The sequence below is a fragment of the Lissotriton vulgaris genome, chromosome 9, assembly GCF_964263255.1.
Source record: "Lissotriton vulgaris chromosome 9, aLisVul1.2, whole genome shotgun sequence".
NCBI lineage: Eukaryota > Metazoa > Chordata > Amphibia > Caudata > Salamandridae > Lissotriton > Lissotriton vulgaris.
Genome location: NC_141697.1, coordinates 597,934,911 through 597,959,312, shown reverse-complemented (window position 1 = coordinate 597,959,312; position 24,402 = coordinate 597,934,911). Strand labels below are relative to the sequence as shown.

Below are 24,402 nucleotides of genomic sequence, written 5' to 3'. Positions count from 1 at the left end.
ACTGGACTTAAAAATCAAGTGCACTAAAACTTTTTGTATGAATTGCGGTTCAGGGGCAGATAGAATAAAGAAAACTATGTTTATTGATTCTAAACCTTTGGATTTCATTCAAACTTTTTCGTATTTGGGCATTTTGTTTGATCAATCTGGTCTTTGGAAGTCTGCCGTAAATACAAGGAGATTGTTGTTTTCCAAGTCCATTATGGCCCTGACAACTTTTAGTAGGAAGCTGGGGAGAAAGCCTATCAAAGAACTGTTATGCATCTATAACGCAACTTGTGTAGCGATTGCTAAATATGGTGCGGGTATCTTGGGACATGTTATGTAATGTAATGTAATGATGTCTTGTAAAGCGCATGAATCACCCGACATGAGGTATCTCTGCGCTGTAGACCGCTGGGGAACCCGTCCTGGCTTTCCCTGTGAGATGGTCCCTACTGGGTATCTCCAAGGTGAAACCAGGCATCCCCGGCGTATGTGGGGGGCCGCTATGGAGATGAGGCAAGCTAATGCCCAGAGTTGCCGAGTGTGATCCCTGGTTAGAGTAGGCACCGAGGCGAGAATTATTGAGTCCGCTGACCCTGGTCCACGACCCTGCCGCGTCGGGAATTGAACCCTGGTCCCGGGCCGTCCTCTGCTTCCGGGTCTGCCGCATCTAACCAGTGAGCCACACCACTCCACCATGCCAATGTGAAATTGTTGCAGGTAACTGAAAACAGTTTCTTGAGACATCTTTTATCTGTGCCAGATAGTGTGTCCACCCATACTTGCTATGCAGAACTTCGATTGCCATATTTAGAGGATGTCATCAAGGTACAACCAATTCTCCTTTGGCATAGGGTGTGGACCACAGAGGAGTTTTCTTTTAACCGCTTCATTTTAAGGGATGCAAAAAGCCTTGATAACGCTTTTAAGATTAAATGGTTATATTACGTAAAATCTTTCCTTATAAAAATAGGTCATTTAGAACATTCTGAAGAACCTTCTCTATTGCACCAGATTCTTAGGAAAGTACTGAAAAAATGATGTATGACCTACCTAGAGGATGTTAGAAACAAGGTGGAATATACCAAAATATCAGTGGTTTCCCATCAGTTAATTCTGGTTAGGAATGATATCCAACCATATATTATTCTACAGATGCGAGACTTTGATAGGTTCTTATTAATACGTTTTAGATTCAATATCCTTTTTGGGCTTTTAAGTTCCTATAATGAATGACTGGTCAAAGCAACTGATTAAATGCCCATGCGATGATTTGTCCAACAAATCCGATATTCATATTCTGTTCTTTTGTAAATTGTACACAATTCCAAGGAAAAGATGGATTGTACCGATTTTAAAGTATATGGATTTTAGACAGTGTTGACCTGCCTTTTTAGCTATCCAGAAGTTAGATAATATTTTTACTGTTGCATCTGTCTCGCCTTTTCTTAAAAATGTTTTTATTTCACGGAAATCAATACTTGTATGAAACTGTAAAGAGCTTATTGTACTGGATTGGAAATGATTGATTGTATACCTCCTTTTGTATCTTGCTGTAAATTTATTGTACTTTTATGGTGATTTACGAATTATAACTGAATAAAGTTATTGAACTGAACATAAACAAGCACCTGTGAACAATCAGGAACAGTTGTTTTCTGCTACAAAATAAAGGCCAAATTGAGCAAAAGCCGATGAAAGCAGCAGTACAGTCAAAATAGCATTACTTGACAACATTTAGCTACAGTGGTACTAAAGCCAGGTAATCTGGTCTCACGCCTATAATGCATTATTCAGATGAGCTACAACACAGTTTAACACATTAACATACCTCTTCCACAATCATAGACTTAGAATATCATAGAGCGGCGTCTGTCCAGATTGAAACATTCAGCAAAACAACACACTTAAGTAGGTTACAGTTAGCGCATCTTCACAGGGCGAGTGAGACTCAGCTCTGCGATGGATTCAACACAGCCAGGTCTGGGAGGGACCAAGGCTCCCTTGCCATTGCAAGCCACCACAATGAGCAAAATAATGCGTTCATCACAAGTGCATCTAGGTTTGTGAAAAAACGTGATGCATCTCGCCCCCACAAACAACTGCTCGATTTATTATATGTCTGGACTCAAAACATGAACGGGTAATGAAGCAAACAGAATGAAGAGCGTACCCATGGTCAGCGCGTCTCCCAGCAGCAGGGGACCGTAAGTAGTTGCAGGAAGATCCCATAAACAGATGCCTGTCAGTGTCTGCCTTCAGACCCTTCGACGTCATCAGGGCGCGACAACTAGCGAGAGTGCACGGCAGCGACGTCTCAGCTCCTCTTCACAACAGAACTCTTCTGGGTTCTGATTGGACAGCGTGTGTGGGCGTGGACTACGTAAGGAGTTAGAAACGTATATCTTGTTACCGGAAAGTTTATAGTGGTAGCTTTTGGAACGCTGGTAACAAAGTGACACAAACGACTTGGCTATAGAGCGTGTGCAAGACACAAGAAGAAGTCAGACTCTGAAAGTGTCACAATGAAAGTATTGCTCGGCTTTGAATCTTTGTTTGGAGTGGTAAGCAAATGGCTAGACTGTCGCATATTTTCGTAGAATTAATATAGTAACATATAGTTTATTGACATTGCGCAGAAGTTGTTTTGGAAGTACCTTAACGAATATATCACGTATTTTGCATACGATATATTTTTAAGGTGTATAATGTATGTTATTTGAAATTTTGAGAGGTAATTCCACTAAAACTGTACGAAGTACATTGTATATCCGAATCTAGTGTCCTAATTGCGCATATTTGCCAAGTGAGGGAAATGTTCATAAAGTTTGCTATCTTTTCTGGCACAGTGCAGCCGTAAGACGTTAAAAATATTCTTTCATATAATCTTAATGGTACCTGCGGTGGTGGCTGATACATACTTGACTTTTATATGTAAGGGCACACCGTTTAAAGAAAGGATTTTACTTTTTAATTTGCAATCCAGGAAATTGTGAGTTATCTTTTGTGTTTTTTATCTCACAGTATATTGCTGCAAATTTCCGTATGCTATTAAACTTTGAACTTGAGAACTGCATGTTGTAGTAACCTAACTCAAAGGATTCTCCTGGTATGGACAGTCAACCGACCCCTTCCATTTATTTTGGGGAAATGGAAATAGCACTCCTTGTGCGGTTATGAACTCCAGAAAAGGGGCACCACAGCTGATAAGCGAAATTATTTCTTTCAGGCACTTTGTGTGATTGTTTTAAGTGTATAATGATGAAAGAAACTGGGTTTCTGAGAGGGCACCCTCCTCCGCCTCATAGAAACTCCATTGCTCCTCCCAGACCATTCCTGAAGAGTCAGCTTGTTGCTTTTTCTCCCGGATCATGGCGACCCCAGCTCTACCTCACCACGACGGGCCGGTGTTGTCGGTTGTGGACATGCACACAGGCGGGGAGCCCTTGCGGATAGTAGCGGGCGGCCTGCCGCCAATACGGGGCTCCAGCCTCCTTGCCAAGCGCCGCTATGTGCGAGAGGAGCTGGACTCGCTGCGCCGTTTGCTCATGTGGGAGCCCCGCGGGCACCGGGATATGTACGGGGCGCTGCTGGTGCCCAGCGAGCTGCCCGAGGCCCACCTGGGAGTTCTGTTCATGCACAACGAGGGCTACAGCACCATGTGCGGCCACGCCGTGCTGGCACTGGCCCGCTACGCCGTGGACTACGGTTTGGTTCCGGAGACCCAGAGTCCCGAGACCCAGGTGAACATACACTGCCCCTGCGGGCTGGTGACGGCCTATGTGGAGACCGAGGGGGGCAAGAGCGGTCGGTCCCGCTTCCAAAGTGTGCCCGCATTCGCCTTCGCTACAGGTAAAATCCCGCTGGTTAAAATGCATTATAAGAGATGCAGGGCAGGAGGGGGTATAAGGAGCGATTGGAGAGGCGAGGCGTGCGGATTGTGAGGATTTCTTATGACCCAATGTTTGGTAAAATAACTACTTTTAAGACATTTAAAACTAAGACTTGAGTGCATGTGTGTTCATCAGTTTTTGATTTGTCTGCATGTGAAAATCCCAAGTGAAATCCGACAAACATCTCACCATACTCGACTTAAGCCACGTTTACCCTACTATTTACTACAGAACATGTATTGGGGGGGGGGGGGGTGGTGACAGTCCAAACACCCCTCTGAAGCTACACCCTTGGTACTAATGTACCACTGTGGAGAAGCTCTGGTACTCTTTCCCTTCTAGATGAAAGGATGCAGTTACACAGCACCCACCCATTTTAAAGCACTGTTTATAAGCCGGACCACTTAAATTGTGTGGCAGAGGAGTGCCAAATTATGCGGTAGGGTAGACTAATGCAGTAAGAACAGTCAAATTATACAACCCAATTTGGCATATTTTGCGATGACATCTTATATTTTATTTTTTCACATGATAGCACTGTGTAGGCAAACATTTCAACTGGGGTCCAGTTTAACATCCAAATACAGTGATAAGCTACTGAAAGATAGGTCATCCTTTGCATGGGGCCTTCCACTGCACACAATACAGGTTGCTGCAATTTTTGTAACATCTAATCCGTTTAAAGTAAATGATGTGGCAAAACATGGTGGACGGACTGCTGACACGTTTCAACCACTCACACCCAGTCAAGAGATCTGGGTTTTATCCATTATTCTTTTGCTCAGAATTGCACCCCAGTTTGAACCCAGCCATATGCAAATCAGTCTTGACTCTGCTGCTCATGGAAACAGTCCAGCGTGAACTGCTAGGCAAGGTCTTACTTGCACCGGAAACATGCATCCTTGGATTGGTTTTGGGGTATCGCCACTCATCAGCCAGGGTAGCTTGAATCCAGTGGCACAGTGAGCACAGGACCAATGTTTATTCACCCTTCCCACATAGGGTGGCAAAAACAATAAGAACAGATAATGGCCTGGCTGATGAGGAGTGATACCCCGAAACCAGTCCCAGGATGCTTGTCTGTCAAGACTGACCTCTAGGGTGGCGCTCTTGGCAGCAAAACAACAGCTAAATGAGCTTAACTATCCCACTGGAAATCCTCCCTATACATGGGAAACCTTCACAGCTTTGTTTGTGAACTCCTATTCGTCCGTAGTTCGACACTTCTCGCCCAATGACCCAATGGTTGCAGGGAAGGCTACGAGTGCACAGAGGTCCATCTTGAAAATCCTCAAAAAATCTATAAACAAATTGTTGAGATCACTGAGGCAACGCCTGGGGGACAAGGACCTACACCAACAGCTCCACAACAGCAAGGCCGAACTTAGGAAACTTAAGTGGGACATTAACAGGTCCAACGAAAATGAATGGGCCAAACTTTATCACGATTCTAAAGGATATATAGCGCTCGATTTTGGTCAACGATAAATACAATTTTACAACCAGCTCATGGTGGTCTAATATTGCACATTACAGAAAACACATGGACATCCTTTTTAGAATCTCAGTTTGACCAAAAGGTATCCGGTCCAGATGCAGCCAATGACATCCAGCCTGCTCTTTCAACTCAAGCTGTGATGACTGATGAGGTCGAAGCTAATGAAATCTATGCTGCCATGATCAGGGAACATATCTCTAGAGCAGAGGTCTTAAAACTTTTTGATGCCGAGACCCCCTTGTAAAACCTTTTTAGGCGTAAGGACCCCCTTCGGACAAAAGTTTCTAGAAACTGGTACTCCTCTTCATCAACTTTTGACAACCATAAATGTGCCTGTTAGACCTCATCACATCCCTCCATCATTCATCCACCCACACTTTCACACATCCATCCATCCACCCTTTCATCCTTCCATCCATACATCCATCCTTTACCCATCCATCCACCCATCATTCATCCACCCACCTTTTCACACATCCATCTATCATTCATCCATGCAACCTTTTATCCATTCATCCATCCATCCACCATTTCATCTTCCCATCCATACATCCATCCTTCATCCATCCACTCTTTCATCCTCCCATCCATCATCCATCCACCCACCCTTTCATCCATCCATCTACCCATCATTCATCCATCTACCCATCATTCATCCCCCCACCTTTTCACACATCCATTTATACATCCTTCATCCGTCCACCCTTTCATCCTTCCATCCATACATCTATCCTTCACCAATCTATCCTTCATCCATCCACCCTTTCATCCTTCCATCCATACATCCATCATTCATCCATCCACCCTTTCATTCATCCATTTACTCATCATTCATCCACCCACCTTTTCACACATCCATCCATCCACACATCCATCATTCATCCATCCACCCTTTCATCCATCCATTCACCCATCCTTTACCCATCCACCCTTCCTTCCATCCACCCATCATTCATCCACCCATCTTTTTACACATCCATCCATCCATCATTCATCCATCCACCCTTTCATCCATCCATCCTTCATCCTTCCACCCTTTTATTCTTCCATCTATACATCTATCCTTCACCAATCAATCCTTCATCCATCCACCCTTTCATCCTTCCATCCATACATCCATCATTCATCCATCCACCCTTTCATTCATCCATTTACTCATCTTTCATCCACCCACCTTTTCACACATCCATCCATCCACACATCCATCATTCATCCATCCATCCTTTCATCCATCCATTCACCCATCCTTTACCCATCCACCCTTCCTTCCATCCACCCATCATTCATCCACCCACCATTTCACACATCCATCCATCATTCATCCATGCAACCTTTTATCCATTCATACATCCATCCACCCTTCCATCCTCCGATCCATACATCCATCCGTCATCCATCCACCCTGTTATCCTCCCATCCATGCATACATCCATCCTTCATCCATCAACCCTTTCATCCTCCCATCCATACATCCATCATTCATCCATCCACCCTTTCATCCATCCATCCTTTCATCCATCCATCCATCCATCCATCCATCCATCCATCCATCCATCCACTCATCATTCATCCACCCACCTTTTCACACATCCATCCATCCTTCAGCCTTTCATCCATCCATCCACCCATCATTCATCCACCCACCTTTTCTGTGCCTCTCTCTTGGGGGGGGGGGGGGGGGGGATCAGTATCTCTCTGCGCCGTCGTCCTTCTTTCCCGCTCATGGGAGGACATCTCTGTGCCTCCCTGCTGGGGGCGGGGGACGTGTCATGGGACCCACAGCTCCAGGTGCGCAACAGCCATTGAACTCAAAGGGCTAAACTACAGCCACTCCCCAAGCCCCCCCCCCCCCCCCCCCGCCAGCTCCCCCCAGCTCGTGTATGTGAGCCAGGCTGAAACAGCTTCAGGGACACACACACAGTCACACCCAAGTACTTGACAGGTCTTTAAAAGACCTTTTACTTGTTAATGAGGCGCTGATGTTTTTCACACCTCGGTGTGAATTAGGCACCCTCCATCAGCCCAATGCCAGGAACTGCACTCCGCAGAATCTGCGACCCCCTTCCCAGGACTCCACGACCCCCCTGGGGGTCGCGCCGCACAGATTGAAGACCGCTGCTCTAGAGGGAGGAAAGGAGCACCCGGTCCAAACAGGATTCCACAAGTTTTTTTCATACAAGATCCAGATTACTGGTCAGAAATTCTGGCTCCTCTCTTCAGCTCTGTCAGACAGTTTGGGTGCTTGCCCGCATCACGGAAGGGATCTATTATTTAACTAATCTATAATGCTGGAGACAAAACCCTACCAAAAAACTACAGCCTGATTGCACTGCTCGATGTAGAGGCAAAATACTTTGCGGGTAATCTAGTAACAGACCTGCACGAATGGGCAATAGAGCGCAACATCATTCCTACTTGCCAAACAGGGTTCTGCAGAGAGACCGGTACAACAACTAACCTATTAACAATGTCATTACTTATTGATAAGGCAAAATTAACCAAACAAACTCTTCATTTCTGCTTTGTGGACTTTAAGGCAGCGTTCAACAATGTTAACCGAACTAACCTGTGGAGGAAATTGGCTCGCTGGGGGATCCCTTCATCTCTTTTGAATCTTCTCATACAATTACACTCCAACATGTGGATACAGGTTAAGCTAGGTAATGGCTCCCACCTTTCGAGGCGCATACCGACAACCAAAGGTCTCAAATAGAGTTGTGTGCTAGCACCAACTCTTTTTAACCTTTATACAGCAGATATGACATCGGCCCTTAGTGCCTGCAATGTGCATGCCTCTCGACTAGGGGGGGAAGCCATCTCCAGTATGTCCTACGCGGACGATGTTGTCTTAGCAAGCCACACTCAAGTAGGTCTACAGCGGCTACTTAATACATTGTATGGATATGCAGCTTAAAATTGCCTGGAAGTTAACATCAACAAAACCCAAACCCTGACAATCAATGGTCATCGGGGAGATTTCAAAAAAGAGGGAGGTAGAAGGACACTCTTTACCACACAAAATTGGTGGAAGGTCCAGTAACAGCTTAGTGTCCTGTACAAAGTACTAGAGCGTTACATCAAAAAAGGGGGTTGCTGTACTGTTCCTCGATAAGGTAAAGTTAGGAGAGTTCTGACTGGCGTGACAGGGAGAGGGAGAGGGGATGTTATTGATACCCTGGGGAATCCATTATGTTGGATTGATTTGCCTCACACACCCCGAAGAGTGTCATGCTTCATCATCGGCGGTTGCTCCTCGTCGGGGAGGCGGTGCAACCCCCGACGGGCTCACCTCAAAGAGGGGCTCTTTGGCGGAGATCTTTTTTCCAACGCGCCTGTAGGTGAAGTGGGGGTATGTGGGCAGGTAGGTGTATACCTATAGTGAGGAAGCTTAAAAGTAAATAGGGGTACCTGAATTTGACTTTTATTCTGGGGGTCCCCTAGTTACGAGTAAAAGGTGTAGCTAGTCCTCTAGTTGTTAACCAATTATGTTGTGTAACCCTAGAAGGGACTAGTGGTGCATGTGGTCAACATGTTTCTCGCTCATGGTGTATTTACCGCGATTCTTCAGGACCAAAAAAGAGTGAAAATAACATCATGCTTGTATCATATGTTATTAAAATTACCTTGGTGGGTCCTCCTATGTCTATGTCTGGAGGAAGGATAAGGAAAACAGGTTAAATTGCCAGTCATTATGTAGCCAGAAAGAACAAATACTGCCATGGTGGTGGTGTTCTCATCCACCGCATGCCAAGTGTACTGAGTGTGCACTCTGTAACTGTGAAGCACACTCTATGATTAGGAATGTGAATCATGTTGTGACTAGTGAAGGTGAAAGTTAAAAACAAGAGTATAAATATACACGGTTAAAAATGCAGCAGAACGAATCTAAACACCTGCCTGTGGTGTATCAGGTATAAGGCAGGATTTATTGACAGGTGTGGACACCACTGTGTAAGAAGTTTAAGCATAACAGCACGTTATCACTGTGATCTATAGAAACCATTGAAAGTGGCATGTTCAGAATGCTCAACTCACCTAAAGATCACGACCTAGAGGCCCCCTGAGTGTTCGGCAGGGCTGAACTGCAGCGCTGAGCCCGTGGTGTGGCTGGAGTAGGAGTAATATAGATCGCGGTAGATGGCAGTTAAAAAGAATGCGTCCCAGCCTAACAGGGCTCAAAGTATGTGAAGAGCGCTAAGAGATCATTTTGCCAGCTACGCGCTAACCGCACTCACCTGTCGTCCGCTGCGTCCGGGTGTATTGACCTACCCTTCCCCGCCGAGCTCGAGTAGATGTGTGAGCTCGGCGGAGGGGATTATTTAACCAACACCGGAAGCGCAGCGTGACGCGACGGGTACCCGCCCACTGACCTCGATTGCATGTTTGGTCCCGGGAGCGTGGCGGCCATCTTGTAATGGTGTAGGGACGCTGGGGGGTGCTATTACTGTGCGTAGTTGCCCCATTTGGCCAGTAGCATCGGCTTTATTTTGTGTAAGAGGTACGCCTCGGTACCCTCCGGAACCCCTACCATTACTATAATGGTTCATTAAAAAAAAAAAAAAAAAAAAAAAAAAGGTTGGGTACACCGGTTGTGGAAAACGGGTAAAACAGCCTATGGGGCGGTGGCAGACAAACGCGCCAGAAACAATAATAGAGAGGCCCTTCTGGAAAGACAGGAGAAGGCCACTGTAGAGAACCAACCCATCACCTGTGTGACCACCTTCACCCCCCTGTCGAATAAGATCAGGAACACGATTAAACATCATTGGGGGATACTCAACACAGGGGACATGTCCCTAGAGGAACCTAGGTTTGCTTTTAAAAGGTCACAAAATCTGAAAGATATTTTGATTAGTACTAGGCCTAAACAGACCAGGAAAGCCAACCAGAGAACCCTATGGAACCTACCCCCAGTGACGGGGCACTACCCCTGCGGTATGTGTGGGGTGTGTAGGTACACTATGACTCTCAAAACAATACAACTTTCAGACACATTCAAATGGGAAATAAGGCAACATACTAACTGCAACACATCCCACTGCATATACTTGCTTATATGCCCATGTAACCTACAGTACATAGGGATGACCACACGCCCTATCAAGACTCGAATCATAGAACACCGCAGCAACTTCCGCTGCAAAAAAACCCACACCAAAATGTGCAAACATTATGTGGAGGCTAACCATGATGAGAATTCAATAAAGTGGATAGTTCTGGAATCCAGCTCCAACTGCCCCACTAAAGCACTCTTTAATAAGGAACAGAGATGGGTACACCGGCTGTCTTCTGACCAACACGGTCTCAACGAAGACATCCCCTGGCACTCTCTATGAATCCCCATATCACTAGTGCCGATCCATGAGGTATAGTGACCTGTTACATTCCCTGACCATGCGAACTGAACGCACTGACTACCTTTGTGACCCCTTCCATCATGGCTGCCACCGCCCCATAGGCTGTTTTACCCGTTTTCCACAACCGGTGTACCCAACCTTTTTTTTTTTTTTTTAATGAACCATTATAGTAATGGTAGGGGTTCCGGAGGGTACCGAGGCGTACCTCTTACACAAAATAAAGCCGATGCTACTGGCCAAATGGGGCAACTACGCACAGTAATAGCACCCCCCAGCGTCCCTACACCATTACAAGATGGCCGCCACGCTCCCGGGACCAAACATGCAATCGAGGTCAGTGGGCGGGTACCCGTCGCGTCACGCTGCGCTTCCGGTGTTGGTTAAATAATCCCCTCCGCCGAGCTCACACATCTACTCGAGCTCGGCGGGGAAGGGTAGGTCAATACACCCGGACGCAGCGGACGACAGGTGAGTGCGGTTAGCGCGTAGCTGGCAAAATGATCTCTTAGCGCTCTTCACATACTTTGAGCCCTGTTAGGCTGGGACGCATTCTTTTTAACTGCCATCTACCGCGATCTATATTACTCCTACTCCAGCCACACCACGGGCTCAGCGCTGCAGTTCAGCCCTGCCGAACACTCAGGGGGCCTCTAGGTCGTGATCTTTAGGTGAGTTGAGCATTCTGAACATGCCACTTTCAATGGTTTCTATAGATCACAGTGATAACGTGCTGTTATGCTTAAACTTCTTACACAGTGGTGTCCACACCTGTCAATAAATCCTGCCTTATACCTGATACACCACAGGCAGGTGTTTAGATTCGTTCTGCTGCATTTTTAACCGTGTATATTTATACTCTTGTTTTTAACTTTCACCTTCACTAGTCACAACATGATTCACATTCCTAATCATAGAGTGTGCTTCACAGTTACAGAGTGCACACTCAGTACACTTGGCATGCGGTGGATGAGAACACCACCACCATGGCAGTATTTGTTCTTTCTGGCTACATAATGACTGGCAATTTAACCTGTTTTCCTTATCCTTCCTCCAGACATAGACATAGGAGGACCCACCAAGGTAATTTTAATAACATATGATACAAGCATGATGTTATTTTCACTCTTTTTTGGTCCTGAAGAATCGCGGTAAATACACCATGAGCGAGAAACATGTTGACCACATGCACCACTAGTCCCTTCTAGGGTTACACAACATAATTGGTTAACAACTAGAGGACTAGCTACACCTTTTACTCGTAACTAGGGGACCCCCAGAATAAAAGTCAAATTCAGGTACCCCTATTTACTTTTAAGCTTCCTCACTATAGGTATACACCTACCTGCCCACATACCCCCACTTCACCTACAGGCGCGTTGGAAAAAAGATCTCCGCCAAAGAGCCCCTCTTTGAGGTGAGCCCGTCGGGGGTTGCACCGCCTCCCCGACGAGGAGCAACCGCCGATGATGAAGCATGACACTCTTCGGGGTGTGTGAGGCAAATCAATCCAACATAATGGATTCCCCAGGGTATCAATAACATCCCCTCTCCCTCTCCCTGTCACGCCAGTCAGAACTCTCCTAACTTTACCTTATCGAGGAACAGTACAGCAACCCCCTTTTTTGATGTAATCAATGGTCATCATCATCATCATAATAACTTTATTTCGACTTTTACAGTCATAAAAGCAGACAGGTTAAATTCACACATATGTAGCTTAAATTCCGGTGGTTACTTTAAGAGTTACACTATAGTAAAGAGATACCATCAATAATCGTAAAAGGCATTAGTCATTTTTGATCCCAATTATTAAAAAAAAAAAAAATAATAATATAAAAAACATTTAAGAAAGTTATTAAACATTCGAATGGGAATGATTAAAAAACACTAAGAAAATATACTACTCAGGACAACAGTTCCAAGATTAAACATCAATTTCTAGAAGGAACCTTCATTTCAACCACATTGCCTGGAGGAATTTAGAAATAACAGTCACAAACAATGGGTCCATATCTGATTTTAAAATCCTGAATATGGCAGAATAGTCCCTTATGCCCAGATTCCTACACAGTTGTATGATCCATTTCCTCCAAGCCTGTTTGTAGGCCGGGCAGAAAAGGACCACATGGATTTCAGTTTCCTCCTCCACATGGCAACCTGGGCATAAATAACAAGTGGTAAGATCGATACCTGTAAAACCCATTTCTTTCTAGCTTCTATCAGCTCAGGACCAGTGAGTCCCAGTGTCCCCTGTTAAAGCTTCAGTTTTTCGGAATTGAGGTAAGAATTCGAGAACGTTTGTTGTACTTGTCTGCCCACTTTGTACCGAAACAATAACAACAACCCCCCGAACGCGTTACACACATGACGCGATTCATGACAATTTGGGTTTAAGAGAGTGATGTTTGTAATTTTCAATTCAATCAGCATCATTACGTTTAAATTTTGGCTGAACTACACATTCCGCGAGTACCCATTTCTTACAATTGGAGGTATTTCAAATACGCGGTAAGCTACACATTTAACCAATAACGTTTATTAAAGACGTAACTAAGTACCGCCTCACAGAAAGCTAATAATCTACAGATTTGTCGATTAAAATAGCAACGCTGCATTTTGACCTTCAGGAAACAATGTAGCTCTATCGACACACACAAGTAAAACCTGATTTCCGTAGAGTACCTCCAAACACATTTGTCCCCATTATAGTACCACCTATCTGAATGTAAAGGATGATATTGCCCTAGCGATAAATCTCCAATTTGAGAATTATGATAGTGCTATAATCGCATCCCAATTATGTAAATTGCATCTCTTTCTGCTTCCTTCTCAGAAATCCTGAACAAGCATAAAACCATAAAACAAACACATTTTTTTGTTGAATTACTACACAAGTTGTGTAAGTAACCTATCTGTTGTTTGTGATGTCTGTCTTGACGAATGCTCCCTAGACCCGGCTGGGCAGTATGGAGCAGAAACATGTTGACGTTGTTAAATTTATGGTATAAGGAGATCCAATAACTAGATCCTCAAGTTTTACCAAGAACACTTTTAATAACATAACTTCACCTTCCCTATTAAAAATTCATTAATAGTGAAGTTTTTGTTTTTTACTTTCCGTTCTGGGGTGCCTCCCGATTTTTATCTCTGGACACTACTACCGAAACCAGGGGTTGCCTCTGGATGAGGCTGGCATATAGCACGTTTTGGAACACCCAATGACAATGCCGTAACGCGAGTGTGGGGCGGATAAAAGATATACACCGCACTTCAGACACTGCGTTTATGAGGGTGTTTCATCTTAACCTATGGTTAAGTAGTTACAAGTGTCCATTCTCCTCCTTGATGATGGTTTCATAAATAACCATAAATAACAAGCCTCATCAAACCATTTATTTGTTTTTGCAAATAGTGGTAGGGTGCCAAATCTAAATTGGAGGAAGAGCCTCCTATTAAGCGGAGGATATATTGTGTCTAAAACCTGTTCAAAGGAATAGTACGATTTAAAATTCAAGAACCCATTGGTCAGACTTGAAGTAGTTACCACTTGATTTACGCTCAACAGATTATAGTTTTTAATATATTTCACTAGAGTTTTTTTCAAGATAGCCAATCATCCCTCCTCTGGAGTAGCCCATAAGTCCTCTCTACCAATAGCGCGGAGTGAAGCTCTCACAAAGGACAGCCATGGTATGTTTCCCACAGCTCCAGGTATCATTAGGGGGGACTTGAGTTCCTCCCTATAGTGGCTCAGTTCAACTGTGCTCCATAACTGCCGCCAGTATAGCAGTGGTCAGCTCACAATTAAATCTGCCACTGGGGGTATACCAAAGTCCATCCTAAGCGGGACTAATGGGGTATTAGTCGGAAGCGCCGTGACACTTCTGAGGTATTTATTTTCGGTGATCGTCAGTGTGTTTGTCTTACTATACCCCCAGAGTTCCGCCCCATACATAGCTGCAGAGCGTGCTTGAACTTTGTAAATCTCAAGTTGGGGACTAATTACCTTCACAGTACTGCCATTATGAACTTTCCTTATACCCCCTATTGTTTGTGCAAGCCTCAGATTTGCCTTCTTGGGGAGCCCAAGACATCTTATCATTTATGGTCAGTCCCAAATATTCAAAGATGTGAACACGTTCCAATGGTATGTCATCCATTACTGGATGGGGGTAAGTAGAAGCTTTGGCATTAAATACCATGTATTTTGTTTTATTGATATTAATTAGAAGTTTCCTCTTTTTGCAGAACTGTGTGAATTCTCGTAATACTCGCTGCATCCCCATAGGTGTTTTTGAGAGGAGCAGGGTATCATCTGCAAACATTAATGCAGGAAATTTATGTGAACCGATCTTTGGGGAGTCAAGATCTTTTGCACAATTCAGGCCGTCCAAAAGACCGTTGAGGAAGAGCGAAAAGAGGGTTGGCGCAAGGACACAACCCTGGCGAACTTCCTTGTCAACAGAGAAGGGGACCGTCAGTTGTGCGCCCTTTCCATATCTCACTCTAGCATAAGTACCCTCATGGAGGCGTTGCAATTGAGAAAATAGGTAAGGTGGAACCCCCATGTATAATAGGATATTCCACAGTTGATCACGGTCAACCATGTCAAACGCCGACTTTAAGTCTACGAAAATAAGGTATAAACTACCCTGTTCAAGGACCACATGTTTCCAGTGGATCAGCTGCCGTCTACACAGCTGATCGACCCTGGACTGTTTGGCCCTAAAACCCGCTTGCAAAGGGGTAAGTATGTCTTGATCTTCTATCCATTTCTGCAACCTCCCTAGGAGCAACCTACCATACAGTTTCTGTGGAACGTCAATAAGGCTAATAGGCCTGTAATTTGACGGTCCCAACGGGGAGCCTTTCTTGAAGATTGGGACGATCTCGGCACCCGTCCACGTCAATGGTGCTGGAAGGCTATATTGAATTGCATTAAATAATGCTAAAAGATATAGGGCCCAAATTGTCTGCTCACTTTTAAATAGGTCGCCTGGAATTTTATCCAGTCCTGGAGCTTTATTGTGCTGCAATTTGGCCAAGGCGGATTCCAATTCTCCCATAACAAATGGGGGTTCTTCACATAGGCCTTGAGGATTAAAATTACTACACAGAGTATTATTAATATTTCGGCCAGGAAGGGGGCAAGAATACAAATCCCTGAAATATACTAACCAGGCGCCCTCATCAATATTCGGATCAAGCGTGGTTCTGCCTTCCACTTTCCATGGTGCACCAAATTCCAGAAGCTTTTACTATCTTTTTGGTCAAGGGCCAACTTGATCTCCTGCCACCTAGCTGTTTCCCACTCTGCTTTCGCCTTTAAAATAATAGCCTTATATGCCTGCCTAGCCTCCCTAACATGGGAGGGGTCGGCCCCTTTCAATTCTATCAGCAGGGTTTGTTTTGCTAGCCTGCAGGCTTTCGTGTACCATAATTTCTTAACACCACCGGTTTTAAGGTTGTTGGTGCCGCTTTTATAAAAAAACTCGGCCAGGACCTCAGTCATTTCTTGATGGAGCACTCCTAACTCACTGTCAAAGGCGGGGTAAGTTAGTTTCCCGACTATATCACTAGTTCTCTAACACTGGGATGACACTAGCATATAATTTGGGCATTAGCTCCTCAGTTTGTTTTAACTTTGTCCATTTGATACGTCTCCCTCCCTCAACGATTTCCAGATTATTTTTAAACACCTCATCGCAAGCCCCACTTAGACCAGGCCATTGGATATCACAGACCATAACTATAGGGTTGTGGTCACTCTCGCATCTTTCCTCTACAGTGAAGTCAGCCACCTTGTACCAAAACTCCACACTAATCATGATATAATTGATAACTGTGGTGTGGCCCAACCTCTTAAAGGTCGGTCGTCCAGGGCTATCGCTAGGGAAGCGGCCATTACAATCCCTCAATGAAAAAAGTCAAAGTCAGTGCAGTTATCTGGAGGGCTAATGGAGTCCATCGATTGGCAGAGTACATATTGGGAGGGGGGATTGACCAGGAAGAGTCTTCTTCATCAGTTATTATGTGTGTGACTCCATTAAGCGGCTCAAAATGACAGTTGAGATCTCCACAAACTAGAAGGTTTGGATTTCCTGCCAGGCTTTCTAAAAAATCTGATAGGCTCACTAGGGTTGGAGAAATCCCACCATACTGGACCGGTCGGGAATAAACATTTACGATGGCTAATTGCTGAGAGTTTTTATAGGACAAAATTATGCAAGTTATGTCAGGCGAGTTTGTTTAGGCCCGTCTGACATTGCAACCCAGATGTAAAGCAACCCATATGCAAAGGCCCCCAGACGGTCTCCCTATGGCGCCCTTAACTGCACCCTCACAATAGGTCGCAAAGCCTACCCTATATTGTGGTTCTTGAGCCCAAGTTTTCTGGAAAACACATATATCATGGGAATCGATAAATTCCCCCCAGTCTGCTTGGTCCAATTTAGAAGGAAGCCCCGCAATGTTCCAAGATAATAATCTTGCGCCACCAGTAATTAATTGTACCTGTGGCATACCTGGTTGCTCTATTAAAGGGTTAGCTATGCCAGTACCACTGGAAGATTCATCCGTTACGGGGGCAATCACTATATTACTATGTCCAGAAGTAAACTGCGGAATTTCAATAGCATGACAAATGGTTTCTCTGCTATTGTGACCGTTTAACTCTAAGCAGGTTGGCTCTACACACTCCCTGTCCTTTTCTCCCAATCTAAGGACTGCTATCTTATTGCCCCCCACTACACCCGTGGGTCTAAGCAACTTTTCTCTGTTACCCTGTAGCGATGCATCAGTACCTTTCCCTTTGCCCAGATTAAGTTCTTGTTCATTGTGGACTGCAGTTAGTCAATCCACAGAGTCAAGTACACTAAATCTGTTATAGAGAGAAATTGCTGGAGGTTGAACACATTCTCCCCTAGTTGTACAAACAATCGATTGGGCCCTCATACCTTCTGCATGCCCAAAATTCCCGGGGTATGAGAAATTATCTAGGGGTGCATAAAAGTACCCCAGGTTCCTTGTCTGTATAAGGGTTTGCAGATTTGATAGGGGACCCCCACAGACATGCAAAACGGCCCTTGTATCATTAAAATTAATACCAATATAATCTCCTTGTGTATTTTTCTGCCTTGCCCCTACCCAGGAGACCCTTCTTACAAATAAAATCCTAAACTGTGCCTGGGGAGGTAATGGCCTATTGATATTTAACCAGTGGATTGTCTTGTTTTTTAGCTGGTCATATGTTTCCGAATGGCCTTGCTTGAGTTCAGGGACACCAATCAACACAATGACATAGGGGCTACACTCAGGGGGGAGATCCAAGTGTTGATGATAAACATTCTCTGCCACTTCAGCTTTTCTTAGATCCCCACCCACTGGCCCTGTCCCATGGGCCATCGATTTTCCGTTATTACTTATTGCTGGCCTCTTATTATTAATAGGCAGTAATGGTGGTAAGGGGTCAGTACCCATGATTACAGTTGGGTTAATACACGGTCGGCCCTCAGCCACCCGTCCAGCTTCCTCCCTCAAAACATTCGTTCCCTGTGCATCACCCACTAAATTAGTCTTAATGTCCTCCACAGCATTACTTAACGAGGACTCAAGTTGCACAAGCTTTTTTTCCACTATTCGAAGTCTCGATAATATGGGTTCTAAAGATGTTTCTATTAGGGCTCCTATTTTTGACCAATATTGTTCATCCAAATCTGGGAGTCCAGTATTCCTCTCTTCTGAGATCCGTACATTTGTTGCTACAGATGGTGGTAGTGGATCCTCAGTTTCAGGAGCTACATTTGCACTTGGCTCCTTTTTGCTCTGTTTAGATGTCTTAGAGTTCTTCCCCTTCTGATGGGGTCCTCCTCTCTTCCTTTTCGAAACTGCACCCTGCGTGTGCTGATTAAAATTAGTGGGTTGATCATGCACAGAGGCCCTACATAATGCCGTATTACTCGAATGGGATCCCAACACGTCACCCTGAACCAGAGATTGGACAGCACACTCTTGCTCCTCAATGATACTTAAAGAGTCATTCTGATGCGTACTTGGACTCGACAACTCCGGCACAGAGAGCGGGGAAGATTGTAAAGTGTTCGGCGGAGAACAAGCATTCATTATCCCCCCTAAGGATGACCTCTTAGCAAATATCGGGTCCATCGAGAGTCTGCGTTCCGTAATTGCTATCTCATGGGCTAATACAGATGTAGCCCTAGTCTCCATTTTGTTAGCGCAGGAAAAATATAATAGGTGGTCACTTACTGTGGCACGGTGGCAGATGCTCAAAGTGTCAGGAACCAAGAGAGGGGGCCCAGCCCAGCCTCGTACAGTCTCAAACGGGCTCAAACGGGCCCGGTGCGCGCCCGTGCGCATCCCGCGCAGCGGCGTCCATGTGTATTTAAATAGCGTTACGGGCGGGACTAGCGAGTCACAGGTGAGCGTGGCAAGGGCTCCTGGGAGTCTAAGTCCTTCTCCCGCTGATGCTGGCGTCCTGTAAAGAAAGTCTACGGCTGCGAGCGGCGCCCGCGAAGCGGGGGCCGCAAGCCGTTTTAAATCACTGGTAGGCGGGACTGGTGAGTCACAGGTGAGCGTGGCAAGGGCTCTTGGGAGTCTGAGTCCTTCTCCCGCTGATGCTGACGTCCCGGAAAGAAAGTCTACAGCTGCGAGTTGTACCGATCAATGGTATAAAACAGTCTCATTTTTGGTCTTTGGGAAAAACTCAGATTGCGAAATCTTCTGAGTATAAATACTTAGGTGTCATAATTGATAAGGGCAGTCAATTCGCGAAACAGATTGATGCCATTAAGAGGAAAGGGATGGTGATAGCGACAACCCTAAGGCAACTCAAAACAAAATTGACGGGACCAATTTTTTCACTTTTGCTTCGTGTTGCACAAGCAAAAATTCCACCGTCAATCACTTACTGCAGTGAAGTGCTGAGAGGCAGGGATGCTATACTGCTGGATACCACCTTGACAAAAGCATACAGAGTTATGCTAAACCTCCCACCATATACCTCGCCAGCCTAGATTCGACTCGAGTTTGGATTAAGGAAGGAACTCCTCGCATGGCGAGGCCCGTACATCAAGTGCTGGCATAAAATCAAGAATTCTTCCAGGAATACATTGAACCACCAGCTCTGTCAGGAATTGTGCAGCACATCTACCTCACCGGCCAAAGCCTACCTGGAGGAATCGCTGGCCATCACCAGACTAGCCGGTTTATGGGAAATTCCACAACGCTCTCGCACTTTAAGCACATCGTAAATAAGGTTATTAAGAAACTTTCTGTTACAGAAGACAAAGCTACCTTTGCACACAGGAGCCATGCATGCATGCATTCCCATGGGCAATATTTATTCAATACTCTTTCATACTCCCAATCCTACTATAAGGCCAGTATGTTGCAGAAATATCTATCCTTTTATTAAAAATAATACAAATGATCTTTTATCTAATATAATCTCATAAAACAGTTTAAAAATTAATTCCATGAAGTGTCATACAAGAAGGTCACAATATAATCAATTAGTACACAAAGGGAGTCACTGTTCCCCGCACCCAAACGGCTTCAAAATCAAAAGATCCCCAATAAAGAGACCCTTCGGGGGACCCGTAGGGCATTGCAGCACCGGCCAGACGAGGAGCAAAGCCTAAATGATGAAGCATGCCATCCCTCGGGGTGTGTGTGGGCATTATGATGAGGACATACTGTCCCCCACAGATAGAGTAGCACCCGAAAAAAAGTTTCTTCCTCTTTCATCCTCAACAAGGAACAGTGTCTCCCTTTGTGTACCAGTTACTTTTCGGGAGCAAGGGTCACTGGACCTAATAATCAGCTCCTAGTGTTCTCCCTCTCTATAAATAGGATTACAATATACTCAAATCAGCATTGCATGTAACAAATCCCTTATATTTTTGCTATATTTCTTCAATATTGTACTCTACCAATATTTCACTACATTACCTCAATGGGAACAATATTGGTCATTAATGTTTCCATACAAGAAATCAAAGAAATATTCTCCAATGAATGCAACACATATAGACCTCACCCAAGGACGTAAAAGACACAATTTCAAGTTATCAAAAAAATCTTAAAAACGAATAATCCAGTTGTCAAGTTGTCATGGTATTAAGCCACTTCTTCAGGGTGAATACTTTTTCCACGCATGTATTTACCATGAATATGTCTTTACCACGCATGTCTTTACAATGAATTTTGTTATAAAGGCATGACCGGTAAAGGCATATGGATGGTAAAAGTTATGTGTGGTCATGGGATCCACTTTGTAACCACTGGCACCCACCACAGCCCCTCCCACGAGCCATATGCAACACTCCTCCCCTGTCACCCAACCCTGAAACCCTTCCTGCCCCAGCCCTGAAACCTAAAACTAGCCTCCCAGCCCTAAAACACCCCAACCTCCCGCCCTGAGCCCTAAAACCCAGCCCTTAGAACTACCCAGACCCTGACTTGAGCCCTAAAACTCTAACCCCAGCCCTCAAAACTACCCTGCACCCAGGCCTGAGCCCTAAAACCGGCCTCCTAGCCCTAAAAACACCCCAGCCCCTGAGCCCTAAGGCTACTCACCAAGCTGCTGCCCTGCACAGGAAGGCAGCAGGCAAAAAAAGCATCAAAGCCTCCCCTCGGGCACCGCACAGGCGAGAAGCAGGAAACAGGAAGTCCCTCCAAGCATCTTCATCACCTCCCAGCACCCGCCCATTCGCTCAGAATCTAGAGCTCTGACTACCTTTACCACGCATATGCCTTTACAATGGTTTTTGTTGTAAAGGCATGTGTGTTACGGCAAACTCGTTGAACCAAGCGTGGTAAAGGTAGATGCGTTATAAGTTATGCGTTGTTAAAGTAACACATGGTAACTGCCAAGAGGTAATGGCTGGTGCCCATCCTTAGCTGTTCGAGCCCATGTCATATAAGTGTGGGCACAAAGTCAAAGAGGCTGCCAGGAGTTGCAGTGATTGCGCGTCATATAGATGCCTACATAGTCAGTTGGGAGGGTGGCACTGTGGTCCCTGGAACCCCACCCAATAGGCATCTCTCTACAGGCTAGTGCAGTCATTCACTACACCTGTCTGCAGGAGGATCTCTGCTCCTATTTTTAAACAAATGCCAGGTCACTGTCTCCAGTGAAAGGACCACTGGCAGCTTCAAATAGATGTTCCGCCTTTCGCTCACTCACTGTTCCCCTTGCATGCAATGGTTCCTGCCTGCCCTGGAACAATGCATTTGTTGTAATAGCGTGCACTCAGATAAAGGTGCACTGATGCACAGACCAGGGAATTGCGTCCTTTGTGTAATGTAGCCCATTGTGACTCTAAAAAACTTTATTTAATCTTATTATTTGTCGGGTTTCACAGGAGTAACTACACCACTGTAAACATAGATTCTATCAGGAGTGAAGTGGGCGTGGTGTTCTTCTGCTCTATGGTTTGAAAACACTTCAAATAGAAGGGGATTCATTAGTTGCTGCTATTTCATACGTGTGGCACACAACATTTATTTAGGCTGTGCACAAATTTCACCTTTATAAATAGCTACTGCCTTTGATGCTTTTAGGTCTGCTAAAACTTTTAGGTTTGTTCTGAAGCCTTCCTAACAGACTTTGATATACATGTAGGAATTGATTATTTCAGTTCAAAGTGAATTTAGATCCTAAAAAGGTCAGGCACCCTGCTTAGCGCCCTCATTTATTTCCGCAACTGCTCTGTTTTGCCTTGGTGATCCACAGTTTAATCCTATTCAGTGTATATCTTAAACCCTTCTGTGCCATCATTGATAAATTCTGCATACCCAGTTCCAGATCTACAAAACGTTTACCCTCCCTATAGAGAGTTCGGTGTTGGTATAACTTAGAGAGGAGTGATAGTAAAACAAAATCCTCCGATTTGTGGAGAAAGTACTTAATGCTCACATTCTAGATACTCCTCTTTTGGAGGTCCAGCCAACACTTATCTTACTCCTACTATTCTTACTTCAAAGGTAATTCAGTCTGGGGATTCTCTCTATGTAAATAATTACTTCTTCACTGGGTGATGTAGTCTATCCTCCACAAATACCAGAACTTTCCGTTGACACTCAAATCTATCCCACAGCCAATGATCCTGATCCCACATTTGTTGGAATCCAATAGCTTTTTTATCACATCAGATAATGATACCCTGGGGCACGGTATGTATTGGGTGTGATAAATAGCACCCATCATGAGTTTCTGGGGAGTAACATGTAGATTGTGGTGCTTCTTTCACCAAAATCTGCATGGAACTATGAATACCATAACTTTTCAGTGTTAGATTCCAGCATGATCGACCTGCTGAAATGTAACGACGGGTGAGATATTTAGCGCACCGGGTAATTACAGATGAAGTAAATACCACCCAACTTGTAATTCCGACACCTGCGAATACAGGGTTTTAAACAGGGGCCAGCAAACACTGACCCACTTGTAATTAGTGAAAAAGTGCCTTCTTTTTCAAAATTGAAGTTGCTTTGTAAATGTCAAATTATACTGATAGAGCGCGCAGTTCTCCCGGGTCACCTGAGTTTACCAATTCTTTACACGCACTGGGCCCTTGGCGTGCAAACCTTTACTACCACACTAATTAATTTGGGTGAACCGGGTAAGGATTTCTCCTCCTGCACGCTGCTATGAGTAATTAAGGTTTGGTTTCACCTCTGCTTACCATGCACCTGACTTACCACAGGCACAATTCATATGACAGATCTGGAGCTAACAGGGAAATAGCAGACAGGCCTGAGATTAAATACTCTTTATAATTAGTACAATACTTATCCACAATTTCTGTAAAATGACCACAGACACCTAAGGATGTTTAAAGTTTTATATAAAGTTCAAAGAGAATATGACAAAGCATTAAGTGATAGGCAGAATAATGCATCTAACATCAAAATCAAAACCATAAAGTAGCTATAGATAAGTGCTAAGACCATTTGAGTATATGGGAAGACTAGAGGTAGGAATTTTAGAACAAACTAGTCACTGCAACTTTATACTAAAACAATAGGACATGGATGGGACCTAGAACATGTACTTAACCTATGTGTACTAGGCTATTCCTGCTAAGATCACTGCAATCGGCTAAAAGGAAGGGAAAAATTGGAACATACTAATACAATATAACAATTGGCGATTCTCTAAAGGTAGGGAGAGAAGTGGAACAATTCTAATAAACAATTGCATATAACTTGTTCTCAATGTGATAGAGCAATATCTCGGCAAGAGTGCTTTATTTAGAAAGTAGAGAGTGAAGACGAGAAAGAGGGAGAGAGACGCAAACCCACAGGTTGATATTTACCTAGGTCTGAGAGAAGACTAACCCTGGCCACGGGTCAGTTGGAAGGACGGGGGCAAGGACCCTCAGGAAGGAATGCCAGAATGCGAGCAGGTACAGCTCTCGGACAGTAAGGACAGGATACCCCTCAGGATTTTGGGATCAGGACTGGGCTCACCAAGGTACGACCAACACCCACAGCTTCAGAAGCAACGCCAGCGTTACCCCTCTCTGCAAGTAATCCGCCAGTAACCCCGATTTGGGTTTTCGAATTTCCCAGCAAAGTGCTTCGCCAGCACTTAGGATTATTTCCACCCCTTAGGAGTTTGTGGAAAGTATGGACAGAGTGCTCC

The 24,402-nt window shown here is 44.7% G+C and overlaps 2 protein-coding genes across 2 annotated transcripts in view; one reads left to right on the top strand and one right to left on the bottom strand.

Moving 5' to 3' along the window:
- Nucleotides 1-2,290, bottom strand: part of JKAMP (JNK1/MAPK8 associated membrane protein) — a 62,666-nt gene extending 60,376 nt beyond the window's left edge. Inside the window, exon 1 of the mRNA XM_086938207.1 lies at nucleotides 2,159-2,290. Coding sequence (XP_086794333.1) covers nucleotides 2,159-2,162 — 4 coding nt within the window. The 5' untranslated portion in view covers nucleotides 2,163-2,290. The remainder of the gene's footprint in view (nucleotides 1-2,158) is intronic.
- A 1,029-nt stretch (nucleotides 2,291-3,319) lies between these two features.
- Nucleotides 3,320-24,402, top strand: part of L3HYPDH (trans-L-3-hydroxyproline dehydratase) — a 102,712-nt gene continuing 81,629 nt past the window's right edge. Inside the window, exon 1 of the mRNA XM_086938206.1 lies at nucleotides 3,320-3,837. Within this exon, the coding sequence (XP_086794332.1) occupies nucleotides 3,357-3,837 (481 nt within the window). The 5' untranslated portion in view covers nucleotides 3,320-3,356. The remainder of the gene's footprint in view (nucleotides 3,838-24,402) is intronic.